The sequence below is a fragment of the Balaenoptera acutorostrata genome, chromosome 1 (assembly GCF_949987535.1).
Source record: "Balaenoptera acutorostrata chromosome 1, mBalAcu1.1, whole genome shotgun sequence".
Taxonomy (NCBI): Eukaryota; Metazoa; Chordata; class Mammalia; order Artiodactyla; family Balaenopteridae; genus Balaenoptera; species Balaenoptera acutorostrata.
The window spans coordinates 145867308-145895116 of record NC_080064.1 but is presented as its reverse complement, the minus strand read 5'-3'; the positions used below and the strand labels follow the sequence as shown (position 1 = coordinate 145895116).

Sequence of the window (27809 nt, the reverse complement as noted above, 5' to 3'; positions counted from 1 at the left end):
AGGGGAACTCTGTCTACGTCTGTGATAGGTAAAATCTCACAACTCAAACCCAAGAGAAGCTGTTTCAGGCATTCCCAAATAACCACCCTTCCCTCCTTTGTCAAGAGCAAAGTTCATCGGATTTAGGAAAAGTGGTCTCATTCACAGCCCAAGCACACCACAGGCCCCAGGAGAGCGTGTTCTGGGAAGGGATTGAGGGATTCCAGGGCAGAGGCTTTCTGGAAGCATTGCCACCACTAGCAGGGGGTCTTCCAGATGAAGTATCCAGAGTAGGGGCCATGATTGCCACCCAGCCAGCTCCCCAGGGACTACCCTTAGAAAACCAGCCTGTCAGCAGCAGAATTGTTGCCTGTTCTTTATACTGTGAATTGTTAGCAGTTTCTAAATAGACCATTCATTTTTCCTTTTAGCACAGAAGGGTCTCACAACTCCAAATACCACCAGGGGCCTGAATGTTTCAAGTCAAAACATTCCCCAAACCACAGCCCTCGGGTGAGAGGCCGAGCTAGCCAAGGGTTGGAGGAAAAACAACCACCTACCAGCCTGGAAACCACTGTGTACACAGGAGGCTGCTCGCCTTACTCACAGAGGCTGGGAGACTGAGCATTTTCACTAGTGAGACTTAATCTGATAAAGCCACCTTCCCTACACTTCCCCTCTGCCCGAGGAAATAAACCCAGTCCTGGGGCTGGAGGCTTCGCGTGGGGCGGGGCCGCCCAGGGTACCTGGAGGACCTGAGCCACTCCTGCCCCGCTTCTTCCTCCCCGGTTGTGATAAAAAAAAAAAAAAAAAAAAAAAGAGGCTTTTGCAACAGGCCCGGTGCAGCATTTGATTCGGGGAGCAGCGGAGCGGTGTCAAACCTCTGCCAGGACCCTGCGGCGTCTGCCCAGCAACTCCAGGAACACGAGCGCGGCGGCGCTGCAGAGACGCTGGCGCGGGCACCAGCCCACCGGGGAAAGCCGGGATCTCTGGAGTTGTGGCTCCCAGGGCCCCCGACCGCCATCCAGCAGGCAAAAGAGATCCCGGAGGTCCTAGTGGAGCCGCGCGGTCGGCGGTGCTGCCTGCCGGGCCGCTTCCTGCGGGAGGGGCGGCTTCGCCAAGTGCCTTGAGATCTCTGACAGGATGAGGACGCCAAGAGGAGGCGCTTGGCCGCAAGATCCTGCCTGAGTCGCGGCTGCTCAGGCCGCACCGGAAGGAGAAGATGTCCTTGGAGATGTCTGTTCATTGCCCTCTCGCCCACCAGCACGGAGTCGTAGGTGCACGTGGACACGAACTTCATGTTGGTGGTGCTGGGGCGCTGCTGCCGCCGAAGATCTCCCCTGGAGCCGCACCGGCGGAGGAAGGCGACGACCCAGCCCGAGGTCCGCCGCTACCTGCAGCACGTGGTCCTCGGCTGCCGGTACCTGCACCCAAACCAGGTTATTCACCGGGACCTCAAGCTGGGCAAACTCTTCCTGAATGACGATCTGGAGGTGAAAATAGGGGATCTGGCCCGGCAACCAAAGGTGAATATGATGGGGAACAGAAGAAGAAAACCCTGTCTAAATACGTAGCTCTTGAGGCTCTGAGCAAGAAAGGGCACCGTTTCCTGGTGGACGGGGGGCCTATTGGGTGCATCATGTTGATATATACCTTGTCGGTGGGTAGATCACCTTTTGAGATCTCTTGCCTAAAACTGACCGACTTCTGGATCAAGAAGAAGGAATGCAGGATCCCCAAGCACATCAACCCCGTGGCCACCTCCCTCTTCCAGAAGATGCCGCAGACAGGTCCCACTGCTCACCTGATCATTCATGAGCAGCTCAAGACGAGTCCTTTACTTCTGGCTACATCCCAGCCCATCTCCCATTACCTGCCCCACCATTCCATCAAGGTATTCAATCGCTCCCAGAAGCCTGGATCCCAGCAACAGGAAGACTCTCATAGTCCTAAATAAAGGCCTAGAGAACTCTATGCCCAAGACTCCCTGGGGAAAAGAGGGACCAGTGGTCCAGGAGACCAGAGAGTGCCACCTTGGTGACATGCTATAGCGGCTGCACAGCGTGAATGCCTCCAGGCCCTCTGAGACGGGCTGGTGAGGCAAGAGGAGGCTGAGGATCCCTGCGGCACCCCCATCTTCTGAGTCAGCAAGCGGGGGACGATTGGGACAAGTGCAGCCTCGGGCATCAGCCGTGTAGCAAAGTGTCGGGGGTGTTCTCCGATGGTTGGACTCACCTCATCCTCTGGTGCCTTGGTGACAGTCTGTGGTTCATAGAGCACGGTGGTGCAGAGTTCTCCCTCGCCGTGAGTTCCCATCCCAACTCCTCCGTGAAGATCACTCTCCAAGTACTTCCAAAACTACATGAGTGAACACTTGCTGAAGGTGGGTACCCACGGGAAGGTGATGAACTAGTCCAACAACCCTACCTGCCTACCTGATTCTGCAAGCACAGCACCATCATCCTGCATCCTGCGACGTCTTCCAGGACCACAGCAAACTCATCCTGTGCCCAGCATGGCAGCTGTGACCTACATCGACTAGAAGCCGGATTTCCACGAGTACTGCCTGAATCTCCTGGAGAAGCACAGCTGCCCCAAGAGTCTGGCAAGTCAGCTCTTCTATGCCCGCCCATGGTGGACAAGCTGCTGAGCTTTCCCTAAGCCAACAACCGCCTCAGGACCTCCTCAGAGCCCCTCCCCTAGGACTACTGCCCCTCCTCACCCCCACCAGCCCCTTGGGCCCCTATGGGTTAGCTCCCACCGTGCTGGGTTTACTGTGATATGTCCCCTCACTCAGACCGGGTGGCTGGAAAAAGAGCTATGTCTTCCTTGCAGGTGGGAATTGCTATTAAGTTATTTTTGTACATGTTGGGGTGTAGGTTCTACAGCCTCTTCACCTTCCCTCTCAACCCCACCGTATGAATTGTACAGAATACTGCTATCGAATTTGGGACTGTCTTTTTCTTGGCTTTATACACATTAAACACATGTGAATCTTTTTAAAAAGGTGTGGGGAGCGCTGATTGGCTGCTGGTTGTCACGTGCACTCAGTGGCCACCTGGCTCAGCCAGTCAGCAGCAAGAATTGAGTACTCTGGAGGTGCTGTGCAGAGGTGGCTATATGGGCTATACGAGATGCCTGCCTTCATTGCCCCTTAGCCCAGTAAGTCATGTAGCAATGGTAAACAAATTCAGTGACAACGCATTAAGTCCTTCACAAAATGCCTTTGACAAAAGGCGGTCGTCTGCTGAGAGCTGTGGGACCCTCTCAGCTGGTAGGGCCCTGAGAATGCTACAGTGACCCTGTCATGGGGACAGGTCTGTCAGGAATGGTCTTGGGGGAAGAGGATGGAATTTATAAGACCTCCTTTGAATGACCAGTGCCGACTCTGGTGGCTCATCTAGCTGGCATGTAGAAACGCAGGAAACCCTAGCCAAAAGCTTGGGAAGGCAGAGAGGGAGAGAGAGAGAGGAAGGCAGGAAGGAGGGAAGAAAAGCAAGGAACCCCCTGTGGTAGGTGCTGCGAGGGAAGGGCTGCCTGGGGTCCCGTTCATGTGCTCACAGCAGCATATGTCCACTAGTGAGGAGTACTTTGTGGATTCGGTCCAGGAGAGACACATTTAGGGTGCCTGTTTCAGCTGAAGGAAGGCCAGGTGAGAGCATACTGGAAAGAAGTTCGAGAAGTTGGCTCAATGGTGGCCCAGGCAAAGAATATGACCAGACTGAGATGACATGGCATGCTGACCCAAGGCACACATGTCGGTGGCACTATGGCCGAATGGTTATAAGCCAGGCCTCTGGGTCAGATGACCTGATCCTGGTTCTACCACATACTGCTGTGTGACCTTGGGCAAGTTACTCAATCTCTCTGAGGCTCAGTTTCCCCAACTGTAAAATGAGAGAACAGGGCTTACTTTAGAGGGGTTATCTGGAGGAATATGTGAGAGAACATTTAGTCTCTGTTCCACATGTGGCAGTGACCATTAGGACGATGGATCAGTTGGGGACCAGTTGATGGCTTTGATGTCACACTTCCCCCCAATGACGTGGACTCTGCCAGTGTTTGGTAGACTCAGCTTCTGCTAAGAAGCTCATCTCACCTGGGACTTGAGGGAGGGAACTCAGCTCTGACTATGACCAGGTTTCAGTATGTGAAGAGATTTGCTTACCCAGGTCCTCCTACTTACCCCGATGACACTATTTACTTATATTTTGGAAAATCTTCAAGCTTTTTCCTTCCAATTGTGTGCTGGGGGGAGGAGGGGTGGGAATGGGGAGATGTTTGTGGGCCCTGTCAGGAGTCAAAGGGGCCCCTGGGGCACCAGAATCCCACTGCATTGGCAGGGGCACAAATCCTGGCAGATTATGTCAAGGATAAAAGAGGATTTAGGGTGACGATTTAAAGCTTCCTTTTCTCCTTTTTTGGGCAAGGGCCTGGGAAGAGGGGGTGGGAAGCGAAAACAGACAGAGCCTTGTTAGTGACTTGAATTTTCACATGTAGAATGACGGAGCTTTGGAAAGGAGTTTCTCCTTGTGTGCCCCTCCCGTTCCACGCCATCTAACCTGATCTTTAAATTGGCGACTCCATTTGTATTCCAGTCTGATCATGGGAGACTCGTATCCCTGTGGGCCCCAGCCTTGGTTTGTAGCAGACGGGAAGTGTTCAGGGGAGCCTTCAGCTGACACAAAAGGACTGTGGGGAAACCAGCCAGCATCCCTCCCTCCCGGCAGCCTCACCCCACAGCTGGGGCCCTGGGAAGCAGGGTGGTGGCAGGTCAGTCTTTACAACTGCTTTTTATTGGATCCTGTCTGCGTTGCTTGTATTCAAGGCTCTCAGTCCCAGATATGAGAGCAAACCACAAGAACCCTGCGTCAGGTCAGTGACCAAGCGCCGAGCATATCAATGACCAGAACTCCGGGAACAATTGGAGCAAGTGCTTGAAATTCCAGCCGCGAGCCCGTCTGACCCACATGGGGGGATGCATATATCTTGGGTAACATCCCAGCTGGCAATTCCCAAACTCACCAGGCATTCAACCACTGCAGCCTCAATTTTAATCATTATACCACCACCCATCACCCCACTCTAGCTCCGCCCCATGGAACGTCCTGGGTGTGTAAATCCTGTTCTTTTTATTCAGCTGAGAGATGCTGCAGAGAGGATGAGAAGCCACTGCCCTCAGTCCCTTGCAACCAGGGACCCTGCTTTTCTGGGGGTGGAATCTGCCTTCCCTGAGGTTTGTCAATTTGGGGCAAAGGAACTCATTCCCTAGATGCTGTGTTTTATCCTGAAGGCATCTCCCAGAGCCAGGGGTGTACTGAGGGCTGAGGGCAGCTGGGTGAGGAACACCACAAGGTAGGAGCAGGTTTAGGCTTCTGCCTGAGGTCAGCGATGAGGGCTAAACCTCCTGCCCAGGATGGGTGGGTTCACGAAATTCTCTTTCCTTGGAATGGCTTGAGCAAAATCGTGTCTGGACACCAGATGAACCCTTGAGGCCTTTCCCTAGCCTGAGCTCTTCGTCTTCTAGGGCTTGATTCATTCTCTTGTCCCATCAACACGAGAGACTCACCTTCATGTGTCACCGGGGGTCCTCCTCACTCCCCGCCTTTCCTGGCTCATTCTCACCATCGAGCTTGGTAGCAGAGTTCAGTGCTTCCTTTGCTGGGCTCTCACAGCCCCTTGGAGTGTGTGTACAGACCCACGCCCTACTATTCTGTAGCTCCCTGGGAGCAGGGTTTATTCTGTCCAGCTTTGTTTGCTGGTGCCCATCTCAGTGGCATGCTAGGTAGACAAATAGCCCGGGGACCCTCCCTGTGTCTCACAGTGGCCTGGGGAGATGCTTAAAAATGCCCAGCCCTCCTCCCAGAAATCCTGACTTAAGTGACCTGAGGTCTGGACACTGGTGGTCTGAAAAGCTCCCCATGTGACCTAATGTGCAGCCCCTGTTGAGACCCCCCCCCCCAGAGTCGACCGTTAATGAAAGCTTGTCTTCGAATGAACCAATGACGTTTGTCCAAGTGATGCCTTCTCTTTTATTTGTGCGTGTGTGTGTGTGTGTGTGTGTGATCCTCAAGTCCTACTCACTCCTAGCATTTATCCCCTGTTAATGCCATTTGTTTGAGCCATAAAACTCTTGGAGGAACCAAGTTCTGGAAGGAGAGCTACTGGCAGGCCTTTCTCCTCTGATGTTTGGAACTGTGCTGAACAACTCACTACGTCTTAGGAAGTTCCCGCCTCCAGCACGTGGGATTCTCTCTCGTCCTTCAGCGTCACTCCATACCTGCTAAACCTCTTCCTCAACGTTTTCTAGACTGCAGACCATGGTTTCTGAGCCTTGTGGGAAGTGGTCGTGGGCAAGTCTGAGGGGCCGTGTGTGAGGCCCCAGGTGGGCCGGGCAGCCTGGACGGAGATGCATGTGGACAGCATGTGTTATGCAAATGGGAATTACATGAAGTGATTGATAGAGTATCATTCAGGGAGAAAATGATGAGAGAAATCAGCCCACAAAACGTTTGTCGAAATACCATACGATATCACTTATATGTGGAATCTAAAATACGACATGAACCTATCTACGAAACAGAAACAGAGTCACAGCTCTAGAGAACAGACTTGTGGTTACCAAAGGGGAGGGAGATGGGGGAGGGATGGATTGGGAGTTTGGGATTAGCAGATGCAAACTATTTTATACAGAATGGATAAACAACAAGGTCCTACTACATGGTACAGGGAACCATATTCAATATGCTGTGATAAACCATAATGGAAAAGAATATGATAAAGAATGTATATATGTATAACTGAATCATGTTGCTGTACAGCAGAAATTAAGACATTGTAAATCAACTATACTTCAATAAAAAAAAAAAAGTTTGTCCAGTCCAGTTCTATGCGCAGCTCACTGCTAGGGGCTGTGGGACTTCAGGGGATTTGCTCTCTGTGTGGGAAAACCACAGAAGAGGACCTAAATATATGAGATGAAGCACAGATTTCCAAAGCTACCAGAGCTCTGAGAGGAGTGATGTCCATTCCCGGTAAAGCTTTGGTGTCTCATCCGTGGCTGACGGCAGCCTCTGAGTCTAAACCAGCTGCAGCTGGTCACTGGCATGAGGTCTTTTTTTGAACACACAAAAGAGTATAGGGAATATTTTCCAAACACACACCCTATTTCCCCATATCTGCTTCAGTTAATTTTTTAAAAGACTGAAACATTGTTAACCCTCCCCTGTGCCACTTCCTGCCCTCCCTCCCCCCTCCCTTTCTTGAAATTGGTATTTATCTTTCCCATGTATGTTTTTCTATGCACGTTATAATACACGTAGGGCATTCACACACAATATATATATGATTTTGAAAGCTTTCAAACTTTATATGAGTGGCATCATACTGTATCCTCTGCATGTTTTCCACTCACTGCTCTGTTTTTGAGGTTTATTCATGTTGATACAAAATTAACTAAACTACTGTTTATCCATTCTCTTTTTGATGGGCATTAAGAGTGCATTCTGTTTTTCCGTTAGAAATAATGCTACAACATTGTCTGTAATGTATAGTTTGGCGCACATCTTCCTTCCTTCCTCCCTCTCTACTTCCCTCCCTTCCTTCCTTCTTTCCTTCCTTCTTCCTTCCTTTTCTTTCCTCCTTCCTTCCTTCCTCCCTCCCTCCTTCTTTCCTTCCTTCTTCCTTCCTTCCTTTTCTTTCCTCCTTCCTTCCTTCCTCCCTCCCTCCCTTCCTTCCTTTCTCTACCTTTCTCTCCTTCCTTTCTTTCTCTTCCTTTTGAAGTATAGTTGATTTACAATATTGTATTGGTGTCAGGTGTACAGCATAGTGATTCAGTGTTTTTGCAGATTGTACTCCATTATAAGTTATTACAAGATAATGGGTATAATTCCCTGTGCTGTACATTATCTCCTTGTTGCTTATTTATTTTACGCATCTCCTTGCACACAGAAGCTCCACTCTCTCCCTGAATACTCCCTCCATGACCATCACAGCTTTCAGACCTGCTACCTGCCTCCTCCGGGCTCTGCCATGGGCTCACCCTTCCTCAGTACCGGCAACTCGGCTCTTAGTAAGTATTTGAACTTGACCTGGTTTCTAGGCCTCACCTTACACTTGGAGACCTAGTCTTACACCACAACTCTCTGTGGCTCAAGCCTCTCAGGGCTTCTACCCCCCACCAACACCTGGCCTCTGCTGAAAGGGAAGTTCTGTGGCAGGAAAGATTGGCATGTCTTGGGTCATAAGACGAGGTCTCATACAAGTGGTCAGTTTTAACTGGACCTCAAAGGAAGTTCAATTTTCTGTAATAAGGAGAAATGGGAGAGTCTTCCTGAGGGGAGAGCAGGAACCAGAGTAGGAAAATAAACATGGCAGGGTAGTACAGGGTAAGGACCCGGCTAAGAGCAGTGGCCAATGGAAGCTGGGTTCTGTCAGAGAGTGGGTAACATGATGTGAATCTAGTAAGTTAAAACTTCATGCTCCCCACCAGATGACTTTGAGCTTTCGGGATGGAAATGGTGGGTGGGCAGTGCCAGTGGCAGGGGTGCTGGTGGCCGGGAGACCCCTGAGGAGAAGCGCCCGTCCTCTACAGCCATCCGCTGGGCCAGGCCGAGTGTGAGCACTTGTGGTCTCGTTTCACTCATTTCCCTCCTATTTGTTGATGAGGCTTTATCCAATCGGTCTTCCTCTTCCCTCCATCACTCACGTGTCCCTTCCCGCCACTCCCGCTTCCAAGTAAGAGAACTCCAGGCCACCACGTGCAGGCTTCAGTCCAGCTACGACCAGTGGACTGGACACTGACATTGCTTGCAAGAGCTTGGGGAGCGGACACGAGGGGCAGTCCTGCGGTCTTCTCTGCAGCTTGACTTCTCTGTGGCTTGAGGTTAAAGGAAGCTCCCAAAGTTCCCAGTCAGGGCTACAGGGGACCAGCATGTGTGTATGTGTGTGAGGTGCAGTCGGGAGTGAGGTGGGGTTAGGAAACCCTTCAAGCTTGGCTGGCCTTGTGATTTCAAGCGAGCTTCTGCAGGGAGAAACAGGCTTACTATTTCGGAAAGAACAAGCTTGGGTCCCAGGTTTCCTCTGGGCAGAAGCTTGGGCTTTTGCCTTGTTTGACAACCTGTAAAACTCAGCAGTAAATCTGAACTTCCAGCTCCACTGCTGGCAGGAAAAACCCTGGGAATAGTTATCAACTCTTTCCCCTTGGCTGGCAGACCCTCCCTTCCACTCCCTTCATCATTCCCACCCTTATTCTCACTACCAAACCATTAGGAAATCACAAAGAAAATCTGTTCCCAAGAGCCACGGTGAAGCACAGAGGCTGGCTGGGCTGGCTGATCAGATCAATGCCTGTCAGAGGCGAAAAGGCTGGTGCTACAGGGAAGACAGAACCAAGAGAAACTGCTTTTGGCTTCATGCTTTGAGACTATGTGTGTGTGTACTTCTCTCTGGTAGATCCTGGAAGGCGAGCGTAGTGGGAGAATCAATTGTTTTCAGCATCCAGAATGTGTCAGATAGTCATGGTGTTTGAGGGTGGGGGACGAGAGAAACTCTAAGGCACATACCTCATTTTTCATACTGCTCCCCCTGCATCTAACTTTGGAGAGGGGAATTCCTTAATTCCTCACATCCCTGACCCCCTACCTGGGAGACCCCAGTGCCCGGCATACACTGTGTAATTAACAAATGTCAGCTGGCTGAATGAGTGCCTTTGGGAAGTGGGTGGTTGTTTACTGAGCATTTACTATGGGATCTCCTCAAATCAAACCAATGAGAAAAGTATTGTTTTCAAGTAGGTTCAGGAAGGTTAAGTAACTTGTCCAAGGTCTCACATCTAGGACTATGTGTGTGTGTGTGTGTGTGTGTGTGTGTGTGTGTGTGTGTGGTGGAGGGAAAGGGGTGTACAAGAGATTTGAGAGTCTCATGGCATCATTTTTTGTCATTGCTCTTTTTTGCAACTTCATCAAATCTGAATTTATGAATTTGCAGAAGCTGAAGGGACTGAGTGGGGCTGTCCCTGAAAGTTGGAGGCAATGAAAACAAGGTTGGGGGCTTTCCAAGTGGGTGCTTGATGTAGTACATCTCCTGTAAAAACAGAACTTGAACTTATGTACACACAGTAGGGAAGAAGACAGAAGAGAGGACGGACAGGAAGGCCCCAAGATCTTTTGCAGACGTTTATAACAGCCCCTTCCCTGAGATCCAGGGAGAAAGAAAGGCACAAAAAAGCACAAAGCCAGGTCAACTGTTAAAAATTATTTAATAGAAAGTCCAATGTCAAAATGTAACAATAAACAAAAATACACATGTATAAATATGTATATATAATTAGACCTGTATACCTTCTCAGACCCTTTTCAAATGAAACAGAATCATCATCGTATCTTGGTGGTCAAATCAGAAATAATATTCAAGCGACGTGGACCCACTTGCGCTGTGGGGAATAATAGTACTACTGAAGAACTTTGAGGGTTCAAAGAATTCCAATCATGAGAGAGCTGGGGATATTGCCAAATGTCCTTTTCTGGAGACCCAGAGAGGGAATATGAGCAACCCCATGGCTCTGTACAGTGTACCTGATCTTTTCTTAGCACCTATAGCCACTGCTGCCTAGGGAGTCCACTCTCCTGTCGGATGGGGTTTTGAATTGTTTAAGTTTATTCTATTTGAGAGTTTGCTTGCCCTGTCTCCCAGATTAGAATCTCCTGGGGATTTTGCTTTAAGACCTTCCTATGCTTCAGGCCAAGTGCCAGCACAGTAGTTTGGGATGGATGCCGTCAAGGTGTGAGGATTTGCTCTTGAAATGGTGGTTGGTGTCCAAAGTGGCTGTGCACATATTAATACTAGGGGGCACCCAAACCCTCAGGGCTTCAGAGTGAAAATACCAGAACCTCTGTCTATAATATTTTGTATCTTATTCTTTAAAAATTTCTATGTTGTGCACTTTAAAAAATGTGCCTAATGTTTTAGTACAGAAGTATATGAATATATACTTTAAATTAATAAACATACGGGGGGGGATGCATCTCACAAGGTTTTTGCTGACAGCCACGTGTGGTCCAAACAGATGGGCACCCACCGCTTTACAGAATTCACGTGCACGTGGAGGGCTGGGCAGGCTTCCCTGCGGGGCTCCCACGCCCACCTGAGGAAGCCTCTGCAGGTGCTCAGGAGAGCAATGCCTCAAGATGATCTCCCAGACCTGAAGGAGAGCTGATGTCTCCTGATCCTGCCACTAGATTTTCCTTGAATGTAACGCCTCATCCTAAATAAAACACAAATGCCCTTGGGAAGAGCAAATACACAGCCACTGACACCTGGCAGGGAAGCATTTTGATCTCTTCCTGGTGATGGAGAGGGAATTGGACCAGGGCAGACAATGGGGAGAGGGTGTCCTAAGGCAAACCTGGCCGTATTCCATGACCACGCCCCGACCAAGGGGACCTTCCAGGACCTTCATTTTAAAGTAGGTGTATTTGAGGCCAAATATTCTGTCAGTTTCCAGCATCGTGATTACTACAGGCCGAGTTCTAATTAAAACGTCTAGGCTGGTGGGATAGTCGCGTGGGAACCACAAGACACAGAATTAGAAATTCCTCAGTAAGGAGCCAGAGGAGTATCTGGGAAAAGAGTAGGTGTTTGAGCGACAATCTTTCCAAGGGTCCAGAAGGCTGGTGAATATGCCAGGCTGCACCCAGGAGGGCAGGTGTGGAGGTCTTGCAAAAGAGGTGAGCCCCAAGCCGTCCTCAGGGCCCTCTGGGGTCAGGAGACCTGAGCCCCTCAGCTAGGAAAACTGCCTTCAGCCCCCAGTGCCTCCAACTCCTCACGGAAATTGTTACCTATTGTGGCCTTTTCTTGAGTTTCTTGCAACCATGCTGCCTCACAGCTGGTATTTTGATTCATCTAATTCTTTTTCTTCTTATAAAGTCTCTAATTATTTGTCTGGGGGCAAAGGGAAGAGAAACCCAACGCTCTGAGCTCTGAATAGGTTCTTTGGAAAACCTAAAAGGCACCGCGAGCTGTCTGCACAGAGAGACTCTGTCTGCTGTCTCTGAGCCTTCCCTGCGTCACTCCCAAAGAGCGCAGGGCTCCAGGGGCCTCCCCGTCCCCACGAGGCTCACGGCAGCTGCCTAGGCTTGCGGGTATTTTCCATGTGCACGCGATCCATCTGTGCTTTTTTGTTTCTGTTTGTTAACTCCCCTTTCTTTGGCAGGACACAGGTGCACACTGCAGACACGGCAGAGGCTCGGCCGCCAGGTATGACCCAACCCGGGGAAAGGCTGTCCAAGGGAGGCTGCCCTTCGGTAGAATGAATGGAGACCTCACACCCCCAAGTTGGGAAGCCCTAGGTGGCTTCCCGTGTATTTATCTTAGGGTACACCCTCATCCCGGGGTCTTGGCCGCCTTGTTCCCAAGAGGTATTTTTAGCCTTGGTGGTTCTACAGCCAGGTCAGGATGACCCAGAGCTGTCCCCTGTATGTCTCTAAATCCAGCCCAGGTTAAAGCTCTTGAAATCAAACACCTCTGGGGGAGAGGACAAGGAGCTGGGGGAGGGGTGGAGGATACACAGGAATAAATCATCTCAGCGAGCAACCGTGTACCTCCACGGCGAGGAGGGAAAATCTGGTCCTGATGGGGATCACACTTACCTCGCTGGGTGGCCTCGGCAGTGGGCTTCAGAGGGGGCAGAGCGTCACCTACAGCTCTCTTTATGCCCCCTGGGCTGGGTCACTGATTGCCCTGGCCACGTCCCTCTCTTCTCCCTCCTCAACTCCTAGCTCCAGCTGCTTCTCTGCACACAGGCCCTGACAACCCACGCTGTCCCTCCTTTGGCTGAGCGCCATGCTGTCCCCTCGGCCAGGAAGGCCCTTTGCAATGCTCTCCCTCAGGCCTCTGACAAACGGGAGCTTTGATGTCCCCTCTTTTAGGAAGCCCCCGATTTCCAAAGCTGGGCGGCTGTGCCTCTGAGCGCCTGCCACGGCACCCAGTAATTCCCTGCAGCGGCACTTCCCACACTGTCTTCCCCACTAATGGTGGGCTCCTCGAGGGCGGGAGCTGGGCTTGGGTCAACCGTGTATTGCTGGGGATTAGCTCAGTGCCTGGAGTATACTAGGGGCTCCAAATAATCTGTCGAATAAATGAGTCCCCGACACTGGAAGAGGCAATGCTAAAGATGTTACATCTGGGCCAACCTAGACGAAGGGGCCCCAACCCCAGTCGCTGGCGTCCCAGTGCCCAGTGGAGCTGCTGAAGTGCCACAGTCAGGGACATACTGGCTGAGTGGGAGAGCGTGTGAGAAACGCTGGGGTATACGGCTAGACCTGGCACGTGTCCTGAGGGATGGGTCCTGTATGTGCCTGGAGCTGGGAAAGGCTGCCAGAGTCCAGGTTAAAGCCCAGGTGAGTGAAAGATGCTAGTGGCAGGCATCCTGGCACGGAGAGGGCACAAGACCTGACGACCAGCAGACCTTCATCCTCCTATTCGAGTCTAACTCAGACTTTCGTGAGAGTGATCACTAGCTTTTCCTAGTTTGGTATTATTATAATTACACGAATGCTTTCCTAGACATTATCTTAGAGATTACAGTACGGCAAAATGCAGCTCTTCCTTGAAGTACTTCACTGATAAAGTAGTTATATATTTTTTCTCCATGTATCTTTCTGTGGGGGGTGTGTGTGTGTGTTAGGAAATTGATCCAAATTTAGAGTCCTATAAGGCAGCTGCCTTGTTCTGCTCCAGGAAAATAGATACGGAAAAGCTGGCTTGCAATCTACTGCGAAACTTTCCTTGCTCACTTGACTGTCAAGGGAGAACAGTCCTTGAAGATCTGGACTGAAATGCCAGAAATCAGGGGCTGTTCTATCACTTCTGGGTCTAAGCCCAGGGGTCCCCGAGGTTCTAGAGCTATTCTCAACCCTAGGGACCCTAAGGCGGTTCTGGCTGAGTTCACGGTGTTCTTTTTACTGCCTCTAAGTCTTACTCAATCAGATGCAAAGCCTTGGGCTAAAAACAACCCCTGGAAAGGAAAGAAGGGAGAATTCAGAGTAGAGAGGGAAGACAGTATTAGAATAAGGCCTTTGGTTTAGGGGTGAGTCTTGGTGAATTAAAGCAATTTCTCTGGCTTCCAAGAGATAAGAGCCATTTCCTACATCATCTTGAAGGAATTTGACAGCTACCATGTCAGAAAGACGCAGGAATCTTGACAACAGTTTTCATAAGAAAACTGGACATAGCACCCCCTTGACACAAGGAAATTCTTTTGATTCTTTCAAGCTAAGTAAGTGAGGGTGGAGGCAGGGCCCCTCTAGGCAGCACCTTTAACAGTTGCCATGGAGACATGAGTCATCTTCTTTAGAGGTTGTGCCTTTAGAAGCAAAGAGAGGAACTCTGGGGAATTCTTGGGCTCTTCTGACCTTGGAACAAATTAGTTAAATGCCTATCCAAGTCACTACATGATTATCTAAAACATTTAAGGTCCTGAAAGAGATTCACATCTAGTTTCAATGCTTAAACTAGCCTGGAAAATATAGAGGCCCCAGTCCAAAGATCAAAAAGAGATGTCAAACCCTAGCTCACAAGAAAGGATTTCAAGTTAATGGTCCAGGTATTGCCTTTCCTCCACCTTTGGAGATCAGACTCTCCTAAACTTCTCCGGAGGTTAAGGCTTTTCACCTTAAAAAGATGCATCCTGGGATGAAACAAGCCTTGGGACCCAGGAAAGAAATCAGAATACTCAAAAGCCTGTTCTGGTCACATCTGATACCTAACTGCAGATACCAGCCTCCTTCTCCACATGCTGAAAGGATTCCAAGGAAAGAGATATGCGCCTGAAATCCCAAAGCCGTTCCCTTCTGGGCACTAACACCCTGCTGGCCTCTCCTGGTTTGTTTGTAGCTTTATCAGATATAGGAAGGCCAAGTAAAACACTCCCCATGAGGAAACCAAGCTGGTGGTGAGCCAAGGAGAGATTCTGGAAAAGGGAGATGCCCCCAAAGGGCTGTTTTCACAGTGTCGCATTGCAAAGGGCATAGTAATAATAAAAAAGAATAGGAAAACACTTGAATGACATCTTTCCTTCTTTCAACACGGCCATTTATGTTGGATATAGGAATTCTACACTTAAGATACACCACTTAGAACATGGGGGTAATAGGTTCACTTCCCAGGATTACTGTGACAAGACAATTATAAAAATGCCTAGCACAGTTATCTGACAATGGGGCTCAGTGTCCCTGGGTTCATGACAACCACACAGCTTAACAGCCTGTGACCTCACTCGTGCCTGGTGGCCTCGAGGGTAAACACCACGTCTCGTCACCCCCAGATCGGAGGAGGGGGGCCGAGGACCAGGGTCTGCCGTGGGGAAGTCCTACCCTGGCCGCTGGACCCCGTGGCTGCAGCTCTGCGAAGAAGCTCAAATGCAGCCGTTCGTTTGGAGGCCACAGGGCATGGATCGGTCACACGTGGTTCCTGTGAGGGACCACATGCGTGTCGTTCACGTGCACTGTGATGGAAGACCCCACTGGCCTGGATCCTTCTTTGGCTTCAAGAGGAGGATTTTTATCTCTTGGGGTTGGGCCAGAGTGAAGTCCACGGGACTTCTGGAGACCATCCCCAGGCTGACGTTCAGACCTGACGGCATACGCTCTCATTTAGGGTCCGGGCTGAGAACTCCTGATACCGTACAGACCCCTGCTCAGTGGACTGCTGTCTTATCAAAGCAGCACAGTTCTGGTGATAACTTGAGGGGGAGAATAGCAGTGTGTGTGGGTGTGTGCGTGGGTGTGTTCTCCCCACCCCCTGCAGCGGTGATCAACACTGGGGAGGTGGACAATCCATCCTTTGATATTTTTGGCTTAAGAAACAGTTTAACCTGAAAAGGTGCGTGAGGACCATGGCTCTCCAGCTCCTTCTCAAGTCTCCACCCAGTTCTGTCCATTCTTTTTAGATGCCCATCAGCCTGGGCTGAGAGCAGTCATTTCTGGAGCTTTGAAGCCACTTGCCTGGCCTACTGGCTCAACTGAAGTGACATTTCTCCCATCAAGAACTGGCTCGACCAGCCTCCCTTAAACACACATTTGGGAGATGAGCCTTTTTAATGCCATCCCCTTAGCTGGAGTGGAAGATGGACCACTTATTTTTCCATTCCGGCTCATCAGTGAGCTGTCGTCACTCTGTCAGTGGTTCCCCACTAAATACAGCCCGGAATCCAGGGATGGGGATGCTTTCTGGCTCCCATCACGCTTTTTCTTAGCAATTAATCATCATAAGAGTCACCGTATACGTAGCCCAGGCTTTGTGCTAGGCAATTCCTACACGTCATCTCATTTAAGACATTCAACCACTCTGAAGAGGTTAAGTAATAATATGCCTATTTTGCAGATAAGGAAACAAGAGTCAGGGAGATTATCTATCTAACTCGGTTTAGATCACAGAGCTAGTAAGTCATGGAAACCTGGATGTGATCTTTGACCTCTAGACTCCAGAAACCTTCGCCCTTTTTGATCACATCGGGGAGAACCTCCTTCATCCGGTTCTTTGGTGGTGACGGTGGTATTTAAGCAGGAGTGGGAGTGACGGTTCAGCCACCGCCGCTGAGCCGGGGAAGGATCCCCGCGTCCCCTCACGTTGCAGGAGACGGAGCGGGGTGAGGGATGTGCGAGGAGTGGGTACTTACGCTTTGCCAGAACTCTCCTCAGGATTGTCTGCAACTCAAAGGCAGAGATCTCTGCATCCTGTGGACATGCAACCAGAGCGTCGTTATTGGCTCCCTTGGGGCTGGTGAAGCACGGAGCAGCAGACGTGTAACGGGTGTCTGCTCTGGCTGGGCCCGCGAGGCGCGTTAGAGCTGGGGTGGGGAGGGGTCTGTGGATGTGCATTTCTAACAAGCCCCCAGGAAACGCTGCTGCCGCCCCCAGACCGCACTACAAGGAGCACAGCCACAGCCCAAGTTTTTGATAGTGTTTTCATGCACAATGTGCTGCAGGCAGAGTTCATTCGCCATTGCTCTGCTGTAGAGAATATAAAGAATACATTCTCCATTCTACCCATGTCTGTGGTCTTTTGACTCAGTTCTCTATACCCTTCCTCGCACCCAGCTTGCCTTCCTCTCCCTTTAAAACCCAGATCTGGCTTCCTGCAAAGCTGGTTGGGACCGGCTGTCTCCAAGAACTGGCCCAGCGCTTTTTCTGTGGCCCTTGATGCCAGGGCTCCTCAGATGTGGTGCAGGTACCTCTGTTCACGTACCCATATTGTGTAACTGGGGGACAAGCCCCATTATTTAAGACCAAGACTGACATTGTGCGTTCTTGGGGGGTGTGTGTGTGTTTCAATCAGTGGGGAAATATGTCTCTATGATGCCCCTTCCCTTAGAAACCAGGAGGGAGGGAGGCAGACAGGCAGGCGGAGGCATGGAGCCGGTGGCGCCTGCTTTAGCTCTGATGAGGAGGCCCAGGTAAGCCGACGGTGGACACCTGAGGGAGCTAGTGTCCCCCACATGTGGAGGAGAATGACTTTGGAGTCGTTGGAAGAAGAGGCCTGCTAACTTCGTAGTGGATGGAAGCCTAGATGCCCCAGGGATTTCTTTTTTAAGAACAGGGAAGGCTGACACTCTGTTGCTTGCATCCTTGAGATTGAAAACCCTCCACGTCCCCAAATATTTTTGTGGCAATCAAAGAGAGGCGGCTGAGTTCCACGTCTCAGTTGCAGTGGCACAGAGCAAACAAAACAGCCACAAGGAGAGGCCCAGAGTCCTCAGGCAGGAGGATCACAGCCAGAGCCGACCCCACCCCCCCCCCACCCCCCCACCGACAGCAGAAGCCCCTGGCGAGGCCTCGGGCAAGGAATCTGAGCGGAAATCCCAGTTACGTTTGTCATTCCTCTTTGCTTTTTGTTCAGTTTGTTTCCTCTCCCCCCTTAGACTGAAGTCTCCTTGAGGACAAAGATGGTCTCTTCCTTTGTGTCAAGCAGGGCGCACAGCACAGGGGTTTGGGGAACACTTACCTCCCCTGCCAACTGGGCAAACAGCCTCCTGAATCCATCATCGATGTCGTCCTCGCTGACATCAATCTGGAAGGCGAGGCACGGAAGTGAGACGCAGTGACACGCAGTGACGCAGTGACCAGCAGGTGCCTGGTCTCCCTTCTGGGGCGGCCTCCCCTCCCCGCTCAGTTACCCTCTCTCCCTCTCTCAGGCCTGAATTCTAAGGTTACCGGGATTGAGACAAAGGACAGTGTGAGGAATTAAGGAGTTTTTTTTCCAATTAAAACACATAAGAGGGACTATAAACTATGTGGGAAGGAGTTACACTCTAATTTCTCACATAGGCATCTTCTCCAACATTCCACCAAAATGGCCTTTTATGATCTCACTAATGGGGACTCAGAAGCGTAGAGACTAGCTGGCGTGGTCTGGAACGACTCTGAACGTGGTGAGAGCACAGCCGTGAGGCCCTTGGAAATTGTTCCACGTCTCACTGAGTACACGGAGCTCCAGCAGCTGAGGAATAACGATCATCAAGCCACTGCGGGCACCAGGAGGGAGGGAGGAGCGCTCCTTCCCATTTGCGTGCTTTCCTTCCTCAACTCTGGACTCTTAGGTTGGGTCTGAAATTCCTGAGCCATAGTCCTCAAAGCCCTCAGGATTTACCACTGAATCACAACTCCCAGAACTCTAGGGAACCTGAAAGATCTTGTCGTGCAACGTTTCCATTTTGTTGATGAGAAAACTGAGGTCCAGAAAAGGGAGCGACAAGACCGCCCACTGCTCAGAGCAGCCTGGTGTCCCGTCCCCCAGGCACCCCGTGCGTGCGGGCTACATGCAGGGGACCGTCCAGCCCCACGCACCGGCCACAGCCGGGGCAGGAGGCGCTCTCGCACCCCCAGGCCAGGGCCGCACCCTAGTTTCAAGCTGTGCTCGTGAAATCCTGGGGGCCTCCTAAACCCTTGGGGTTATTTTCTGCTCCACTGCTCCTGGGTTGTTCAGGACAGAGCGGGTGGGGCTCAAGCAGTACGGTACCTCTTCAAGGTTGGCCTCGATTTCATCGTCGACGACTCTGGAAACAGAAGGAAACTGTGTGTTACTGAAAAGGGAGTGTTGCAGAAATCCCGGCTTAAAATGGAACTGCGCCGTTAAACCCAGCATGGGGTGGGCACAGGGGGGTTTTCTGCACCCCAAGTTTCTGTGACAACACATCCCCTACTGCAGAAATTACAGTTAGAAATGATCCAAGGAAGTGTCCTGGCTAAAACAACTTGGAGAGTCAGAACTGTTTTGTTTGCTAGTTTTCAACCTCCATCGAAGAGGACAGGCTTCCCCGGTTAACTACGGTGCTGGCGCTCTGGCCTGGAGGCACAGCTCGTAGGTTCCCTCTGAAACGCTCTGTGCCGTCATAAATCTTCACACGGAGGATCATGCAGTGTACCCTGCTGCCTACCTGCTCTGCCGAGGGTGGGAGAAGGCAGGGAGGCCTGGGTGAGATTTCGGCTGAAGCTCGGGCCCTGGTTAGTTTATCCCACACACAGTCCTGTGTGCAGGGCTGGGTCCTTCTCCACAGTGAGGGAAATTCCTTCTCTGCCGTGCACTGTCTTGGAGCCCGGGCGATCCCTGCTCCTCCCTCCCACTGCCCCCCACCTCCATCCCACATGGATCTGAGCATGTGGCACAAGGTCAGAGGGGGACACGGCAGCTGCCACGCCCCCTGCTTCCCACACCCTGGCCCTCTGGGGCCCAGCCTCCTATCAGTTCTAGAGGGTTCTAGGGCCTTCCAGTAAATCTTGTGCTTAAGTTGCCCAAGGCTGATTACATCTCACGCAGTCAAGGGCCCAGCTGAACAGACACGGCTGAGGCAGCAGCCGTCGTGAATTGAGGCCACGCTGACAGCGGTGTCAAGGGCCCAGCTGAACAGACACGGCTGAGGCAGCAGCCGTCGTGAATTGAGGCCACGCTGACAGCGGTGTCAGCCAAAAATGGTCCCTGAACATCGGGGCTCCAGTGAGGAAGCGGGAGCCCCTGCAGACCTCGTGACTGTAGCGGGGAGAGCCTCTGGGGACATCTGAGGGACCGCTGGGATTGGCACTTAGACCCTCGGCTCTGCCAGGCTGGTGGGCTGGGAATGCAGGGATTCAACCAGCACTGCCCCAAATGACAGGCATTTGCAATCTGCTCTACAGCCATCCCTTTCTCATCAGAAAGATCCCGAGTGTCTATTTTCTTTGCTGACCCGAGGACAGCACTAACGTTCTTCGACACCTCAAGTCCTCACACTAAGCCTTCGAAGCGGGCGGGTACTATAGGAAAAAAAGCTGACGAGCAGAGGAGTGAGGGGGCCCAGGCGGGTCAGGAACAAGGGGTGGGGACGAGGAGGGCTGAACGACTTACTGGTAGTCGGCTTTCTTCTCGGAAAAGACCCGGATGCAGAAGTCCCCGTCCTTGTTGGGCTCGAAGGTGGACGGCACCAGGATGTACTCCCCCGGGGGCAGCTTGAAGCGGTTGAGCACCTCCCGCAGGTTGATGAAGGTGTCCGACCGCTCCCTCGCTCGGTGCGTCAGGAAGAAGTTCTTGCTCAGGTGGATGTTGGTCTGTCCTGTGAACTGGTGAAGAAACGGGAGCAAGTGGGAGTGGAGGGTGGAAAGGGCTCCAAGCACCGTCCTCTCCACTCATCCAGACAAGAGGCTCACAGCGACAGCTCTGCATCATCTGAGATAAAAAGCTAACTTTCTACCCCAAACAGGAACTCAGAGGCACACACGGCAGGGGACCCACATTCACCCCCCGTCTTCAGATGCCCCATCGCTCCACTCGGACAGAGGACCTCAGCCTTCCCCTCACGACTCAGGGACATTAAAGTGCCCTCGGCCGGGATCCACTCAGTTCTGTGTGGTATAGACACACTGACACAAGCAGCCAGGACCGTGGCGAGGAGGGGGCCCAGCTCTCAAACGTGGGGTGTCAGTCCGACCACGGCATCCACAAAGGCCCAGCACGCCACCAACTGCCCTGTCCTGTGTGTCGACTTGAATAACTGTGGCCTTTAAAAACACACACTGCGACTGTGTGTCTCACCTGCTCAGTTAAGCTGAACTGTGGGCCTACTAAGTGCTCTCACATATCACAGTGCATCCCAATAGTCTGGCGAGGTGGAGGGTTGACCAGTTTTACTGACGAAGAAACTGAAGTCCAGAGAGGACAGGTTACTTGTCCAAGGTCACACAGCCTGCAAATGGCAGAGCTGGGAATGGGGTCCAGGCCTCTTTCTGTGCTCCCCCATCTTCTCCTAATACCACCGCAGGGCTCATCATTTCCCTTTAGGCCTGTTTTAAGAGCACTATAGGACTCCGGGAAGAGTCTCCTGCAGCCCCAGGACCACGGACCCTCCACCCGGGACTAAATGTGTGCAGTGGCTTTGCCAGGTCTGGGGAGACAGCACGCCCCGTGGTGACTGCCCCAGCTGCCTTACCCTGTGCTTAGACCCTGGGATCTGGGACCTGAGCAACCTCACCGGGGCCCAGAGGGGCTGGGGACTGGTCCTTCACTGCCACCAGCCCCTGCCCAGGCTTCACAAGACCCCGGAGCCAGCAGTCTAAGCCTCTTCCTTGTTGGTGAACCTGAGCCCCCAGGGACGGCGGCTGACGCGACCCAGACGTACCTCCTCTGGAATCTGCAAATAAAGGAGAACACGCTGAATTCAGACTCTGGAAAAGCTCCAGAAAGAAATGTCACCACTGAGATGGTCTCCTTTGCTACCCACCTTTCTCTGTAGCTTTAGCAATAGGAACTAAGTCAACCCGGTAATTATTTCCCAAGGAATTCAACGTATTCCCACATTAAAAAAAAAATCTTATGAGCCGGCAATAATGTGCATGAGCCCTTAGCACCGTTCTTAACTTATAGAGCAAGAAACCGAGGCCTGGAGCTGTGAAGTGACCTGGCTGACCTGTCTGAGGTCACCCAGCTGCCTGTAGCAAAGCCCACACCCCACCCTTGTCGCCAGGGAAAGCAGGGCTGCAGGAAGCAGCACAGGGGCTGGGAGCCAGCAGGTGCTGGTTCTAAGCTTCTGCCAGCCACATCCATCCATATTTCCTCAAGCAAGTCATTTCCCTTCTCTGGCCTCAGTTTCCTTATCTCTAAAACAGGACCAAACTATCATGCAGGTCCTTCTCGGCTCTGAAAGCCCATGGCTGGATTTCCAAGTCTGGGCTGTGTGTCACAATTCAGTCTGCATTTTTCTTGCAGCTATTCTGTCCCAGATCTGAAGTCCTCAGCTCCTACTTCAGAGACTGAGAAGCTTGGAATTATGTGCACTTTTAGAAATGATGGTGCTTGCCCAGCTCCACCTGCTGGTGAGTGAGCAGGCAGATCGTTGCCCCATGGGCGGCAGCCGCGTTTCCCTGCTGAGTGAAGTGAGCAGACAGCCTTCTCCCCGACACTGTGTCTGACTCCTACATGCCGTGCTGGGAGCCCGGCTCTCAGGGTTCGGTGGGAGACCTGATGTGTAGTATTTCCATGCTGTACATACCGCCCCCTCCCTGCCATGGTTGTTTTCAGGCTGCCCACGTGACCTCACTGAATGTTGGGCTGGGAAGAGTGGGCCAGCTCCAGCATATCACTGCGGCCCGCCCATCACACCAAAGTGCACCCCACTTCAGCTGCTCTGAAGTCTTCCTTGCACCCCTCTTCTCCCACTGCTCACCCCAGGCCAGGAGCAGCTCTTCTCTGTGCGGGAGAAGGGAGAGGGAAGGGGACCGGGCCCAGCGTGTTGGGTCAGTTGGTTTGGAATGAAAGGACATGGGGGCAGTGAGAGCGCCTGTGTTGGGTGCGGGGCTCTACCCGGCCGAGCCCTGGTGGGAGCAGAGGACCAACCGCTCCCTTGCCCCGAGGACGGGCTCTGCCCAGCGGGACGGGACCTGCTGGCTCAGTTCCTGCCCTCACAGTGGTTCCTGACATGGTCCAGTATACTCTGCCCTCATCTTACATCTGTTCTGTTCTTCGGAGATTGGTGGCCAACCAGAGTGCCAGGTCTGGGGGAAGTGAGAAGGGACACGGAGGCCATTTGAAAGAGCGGGACTCGCCGGAAGCTGGCTGCAGGGGAAGGGGGTCTCCTGGTGACCCAGACCAATTGCAGGGACCTCCCTGCATGAGTCTCTTAAGACTGGCCCGGCCCATGGCTTTGCTTTTCCTTGGCCAAGCTCCCGGCCTGGGGTCCCATCTCCAGGTCTGCCTCTGGGGTTGGCCTTTGTCGCAGGGGCTGACACGAGCCAAGGAGGAAGGGAAGGAGGAGCCCCAGCCCTGTGGACGCCCCTCCCATACCTCATAGATGCCGAAGCCAATGGTGTGCATGTCCTCGCCCATCTTTCTCTGCCGCCGCCGGTGCTTCTGGATGAGACCCACCAGGAAGGTGCAGCCATTCTCCCCGTCCTCCTGGTCCTCGTCCTCCTCCTCCAACTTGATCAGGTACTGAGGGTTCATCCAGAAGGTATCTGTAGCCAGAAGGGGCCGGGGTCAGTCACTCAGAACACAGGAGCCCAGCGTGAACAGGTGTGCATGGGGGGATGAGGCGCCGAGGCCGCGCTGGTCTCAGGGGTTGGAGGCTGCCCGGAGGGGGATGAAGATGGGCAGGGGGGGATGGCAGGGCAGAGGAACCACAGACCAGGGCTGGGTGGCAGCCCGTCCGGGTGGGAACAGGCCATGAACAGCGGAGGGCTGGGGGTTTGTCTGAACCTTATGGGAACCTAAATTAGAAACTCCCCTTTGCAGTTCTCTCTCGCTCGCCCTCAGGCTGGCCGGGCTTGGGAGGCATTCCTCATCCTGGAACAGGGTGGTCAGAGCTGAGGCCCAGATCTCCTTTGGCTCAGCTGTGATATCTCCCCGTGGTATCTTCCCCTCACCAGGCTCTAACTCGGGGGTCAGAGATGGCCCAGCTGGCCTGGCTGGGGAGACTTGGGGACTAGGTCTGCATCCCCCTCAATGAACCCAGAGGCCAGGAACATCCTGTGCACATTCTCAGCCTCTTGTTCTGTGTCCCCGTCCCCCTGGGCCTGTCCCCTTGCCCACTCCCATGGTGTCTCTGCCCTCCCCACTTTCAAAACCTATTTGCAGGAAGGAACTGAGATTCATTCAGGTTAAGGATAATTAATGTGATCTCCTTCCTTTCCCTAACAACATTCTACTTGTGGAAATAAAGGTATCTAGTGTAGGGTTTGGCAAACTACGGCTCTATGGGCTGCTGGCTGCCTGTTTTTACCAATAAAGTTTTATTAGAACACAGGCATATCTATTCATTTAAGTATGGCTGCCTTCGGGCTACAGCAACAGTTGAATAGTTGCCATAGAGACTAGATGGCCCACAGAGCCAAAAGTGTCAACTATCTGGCCCTTAAGAGAGTTTGCCAACCCCTGATCTAGTGGGTAGGAGACACAGTCTTATCTGAGGCAGAGGACCATCCCAGCACCTCCGGAACTTGCTTGGTGGCTGCATACATGGCCTCAGCCATGAGGTGAAGGACTAAAAGCACCAGAGCTGGGCTTCCCTGGTGGCGCAATGGATAAGAATCCACCTGCCAATGCAGGGGACACAGGTTCGATCCCTGGTCCAGGAAGATCCCAGATGCCACAGAGCAACTAAGCCCGTGCGCCACAACCACTGAGCCTGTGCTCTAGAGCCACAACTACTGAAGGCCACGTGCCACAACTACTGAAGCCCGCGTGCCTAGAGCCCATGCTCGGCAACAAGAGAAGCCACCGCAATGAGAAGCCCGCGCACCGCAATGAAGAGTAGCCCCCGCTTGCCACAACTAGAGAAAGCCTGCACACAGCAACGAAGACCCAATGCAGCCAAAAATAAATAAATTTAAAAAAAAAAAAAAAAAAAAGCACCAGAGCTAGAGGCACCAATCTGCTAGTCCCAGGCTGACTACTTGCTCTGTGGCCCAGGTATGCCACTGAGAGCCTCGGTTTCCTCATCTGTAAGAAGAGAATCAATATATGACCATGACTTGCCACTGCAGTACTTAAAGACTGACTCCACAGTCAGACTGCCTGGGTTCAAATCCCAGGCACAGTCAAGGCTGTGTGGCCTTGGGCAAGTCACTTAACCTCTCCAAGCCTCAGTCCCCTCATCTTAAAGATGGAGATGATAATAAAGTGCCTGCCTCAGAAGGCTGTTGTGAGGATTAAATGGAGTAATATATTAATAAATCACTTAGCACAGTTCCTAGCACCCAATGTATGTTCCATAATTGGCAAATGTCATCATGATGGGACAATTTCTGAGTGGGAGAGGGCAGAGGAGGACTGGGCCATCAAGGCAGAAGAGTCAGGGGAATAAACAAAAGATAAACCAGAGGAGGAATCCTTGCCCCCATCTGAGCAGGACCCCATCAACATCTGCTGAGTGAATTGGGCACAAGAGGATTGCTGGGCAACAAGCAGGGCCTGGATGTGCAGAGGCCCAGTGGGTGAGGTCCCCCTGCTGGGCTAGGCTGCGTGGGCTTCGTGTGGATAAAGTAGCCCATGGGTATGAAGCGGGATTAACGCTGCCTCAGTGGGCGTCGGGGAATCTAGGGCCTGGAGAGGAATCACAGAAACAGCACGTCTTGGGTTCTGTGTGGGCAGGGAGGCAAGTGAGTGCAGAAGGCAAGGGGCTGAGGAGACAAGAAGCGTGTTGAGGTGGAGACGCAGGGAGAAGAGGCAGAGGGTCCTGGTGGGTAGGAGCGGCCAGGATGGGGTGCAGCACTCCAGGGTGGGGCGGTGGCAGGGTGCTCACTCGGGTAGTTCCTGCAGCCGCCCGCGGTGGAGCCCCGCCTCCAGTTCCCATCCATCTTGGTGAGTTTCCACTTCTTGTAGGCGTCACTGGTCAGCGTGTCAGGGGTCAGGTTGCAGATCTCCAGGCGGGAATAGTGCCTCAGGAAGTCACTGAAAGACATCCTGCAAAAGGACGCAGCACCCAGGTTACCGGAGGACACACGGATAAGCCTGGACCTTCTGCCCAAGGCCAGACTAGGACCCAGTCAGGGCCAGGCAGAGCTGCTAGGAGACAGCACCTCGGGGCCACATGGCCACCAGGTCCGCCACTGGAAGGTGCCAATTCTAGTCCTGGTGCTACCACCTTCTAGCCAGGTGACCTTGAGCAAGTTACTTAAGCCTCTGTGAAACTCAGAACTCTCATCTGTAAAAATGGGGGCCACGTATATCAAATGAGACGAAATACGGCTGCTCATTTGGTAAAATGCTAGTACTGTACAGACGTAGGTGGTCCCAGAGTAGCACAGACACAGCCGCGTGGGCCCACTGCTACTCTCCAAGGGACCCATTTCTTGAGGCCTGGGGATGAATCTCTAGGAACTGGTTGGGAGAAAGGCCCATCTTTCCCCTCTTTTCTCCTGGGACCTGAACATGCCTGCAGGAATTCTTAGCCTTGTCTGCTGAGTTGCTCAGCTTTGAAACCCTACTGCTGAGATGGACAAGTTGAAGAGGTTCAAGAATTTTTTTGTTCAGGGTCTTATAGTGAATTTAAAACAACAACAAAACCAGGATCCCACGCCCCTGCTCCCTCAACACGATCATCTCACTCCTTTTCTAGTAAAGATCAGACACCTCTTTCCCTAAAGCCTAAGGATCTTACCAGAATTCCCCATCTTCATGCTGTCTGGTCAGGCTTTCCCTCACCTCAGGGTCAATAGTTGTCCAGTTTGGGCAGCTGGAAAATCAAGCAATGGGAGAGGCATTAGAAACTAGTGCGGGACGATGACTTCTCCCCAAGATGCCCCAAAGTTGAGGACCGGGGACGTGCTCTCCCACCTGAGGGCCCAGAACCCAGTACGGGAGAGGAGTAACACACAGGTGGCTGAGAGGTGCAGGGCAGCAAGGTGAGAGGATACATTATCCTGGAAGATGGTGGCAAGGAAGATTCCAGAAAATGAACACAGCCCATCAGAGAGACATGAAGTAGCATCAGTGGCCCAAACTGAGATGGGCCTGTCAGCTCTTTTAAGGGGTGGCTGGAAATTCGATGTAGGGGAGGGGGCGCTCATCTTGGCCTCTGCAGCTGACCCGCAGGCCCTGGCAGGCGTCTCTATGCCATGGCAGAGGCTGCCAGGGAAAAGGTGAAGAACTGTGGGTGCTGGGCTGTGGAGGAGGACGGGGAGACAGGAGCAGAGCAAGACCATGAGAGGGGCTCACAGAGTTCACCCCAGAGAGTCGAAGGTCTAACGGGCCTACCAGGAACCCTGGACATCAACGGAAGGACTTCTCTCTGGTCATAGACACAAAGTTTACATCCTTGGGATAGAACGAGTGCTTGGGGGAGGAAGGGTGTATTTTTTCCCTGAAGATCCAATAGCAAGGTGACGCCAAGCTAGGGAAGGGAGGAACCATGAGGTGATGAAAGGATGAGCATCCCAGGAGCCCTGGGCCTTGTAAAGGCACCCAGATGGCTGGAGTGCACTGGTTAAGAGCCTAGAGGGCCACCAGCCCCAGGGGTCCCACTCGGGGTGGCCTGTGCTCTTGGGGCTTTATTCTCACCATGGCTACCACGCCCCCCCTCTCCTCAGCTCCCCAGAACCCCCTGGAAAGAGTGCCCCTACCCCAGCTCCCGACCCTTCCCTCCTCACTCGTCGTTCCACTGCCCGGTCCACTCCACCTCTCCCCAGGGATTCCGGATGCGGATCAGCTTCTGCAGGCTTCCTCTGCTTTCCACCTGCAGGAGGGGTGGGTGAAGGAGAGGGGAGAGATGTTGAGTTCAAGCCAGGCCTGGAGGTTCTCCGGCCCAAAGCCCCTTTTTCTCCATGAGCCAGGGGCGGGAGGCGTCAAGTCCATGTAATAAGGGGGATCACGAA

The 27809-nt window shown here is 52.5% G+C and overlaps 1 protein-coding gene and 1 pseudogene across 3 annotated transcripts in view; one reads left to right on the top strand and one right to left on the bottom strand.

Moving 5' to 3' along the window:
• The first annotated feature begins 1107 nt into the window (after positions 1–1107).
• On the top strand, positions 1108–2925 carry LOC130708571 (serine/threonine-protein kinase PLK1-like; annotated as a pseudogene).
• A 7295-nt stretch (positions 2926–10220) lies between these two features.
• LOC103016092 (calpain-2 catalytic subunit) overlaps positions 10221–27809 on the bottom strand; it is a 44542-nt gene continuing 26953 nt past the window's right edge. Inside the window, exons 7-16 of one of the 3 annotated variants that reach the window (XM_057549677.1) lie at positions 27585–27670; positions 26597–26671; positions 25739–25899; positions 23284–23453; positions 21623–21634; positions 20356–20567; positions 18994–19030; positions 17980–18045; positions 16655–16712; positions 10221–15609 (exon numbers count right to left, since the gene is read on the bottom strand). In XM_057549677.1, the coding sequence (XP_057405660.1) occupies positions 15473–15609; positions 16655–16712; positions 17980–18045; positions 18994–19030; positions 20356–20567; positions 21623–21634; positions 23284–23453; positions 25739–25899; positions 26597–26671; positions 27585–27670 (1014 nt within the window). In that variant the 3' untranslated portion in view covers positions 10221–15472. Of the gene's footprint in view, positions 15610–15649; positions 16713–17979; positions 18046–18993; positions 19031–20355; positions 20568–21622; positions 21635–23283; positions 23454–25738; positions 25900–26596; positions 26672–27584; positions 27671–27809 lie in introns of those variants that run through there. The other 2 variants (XM_057549685.1, XM_057549675.1) reach the window with 2 other exon arrangements.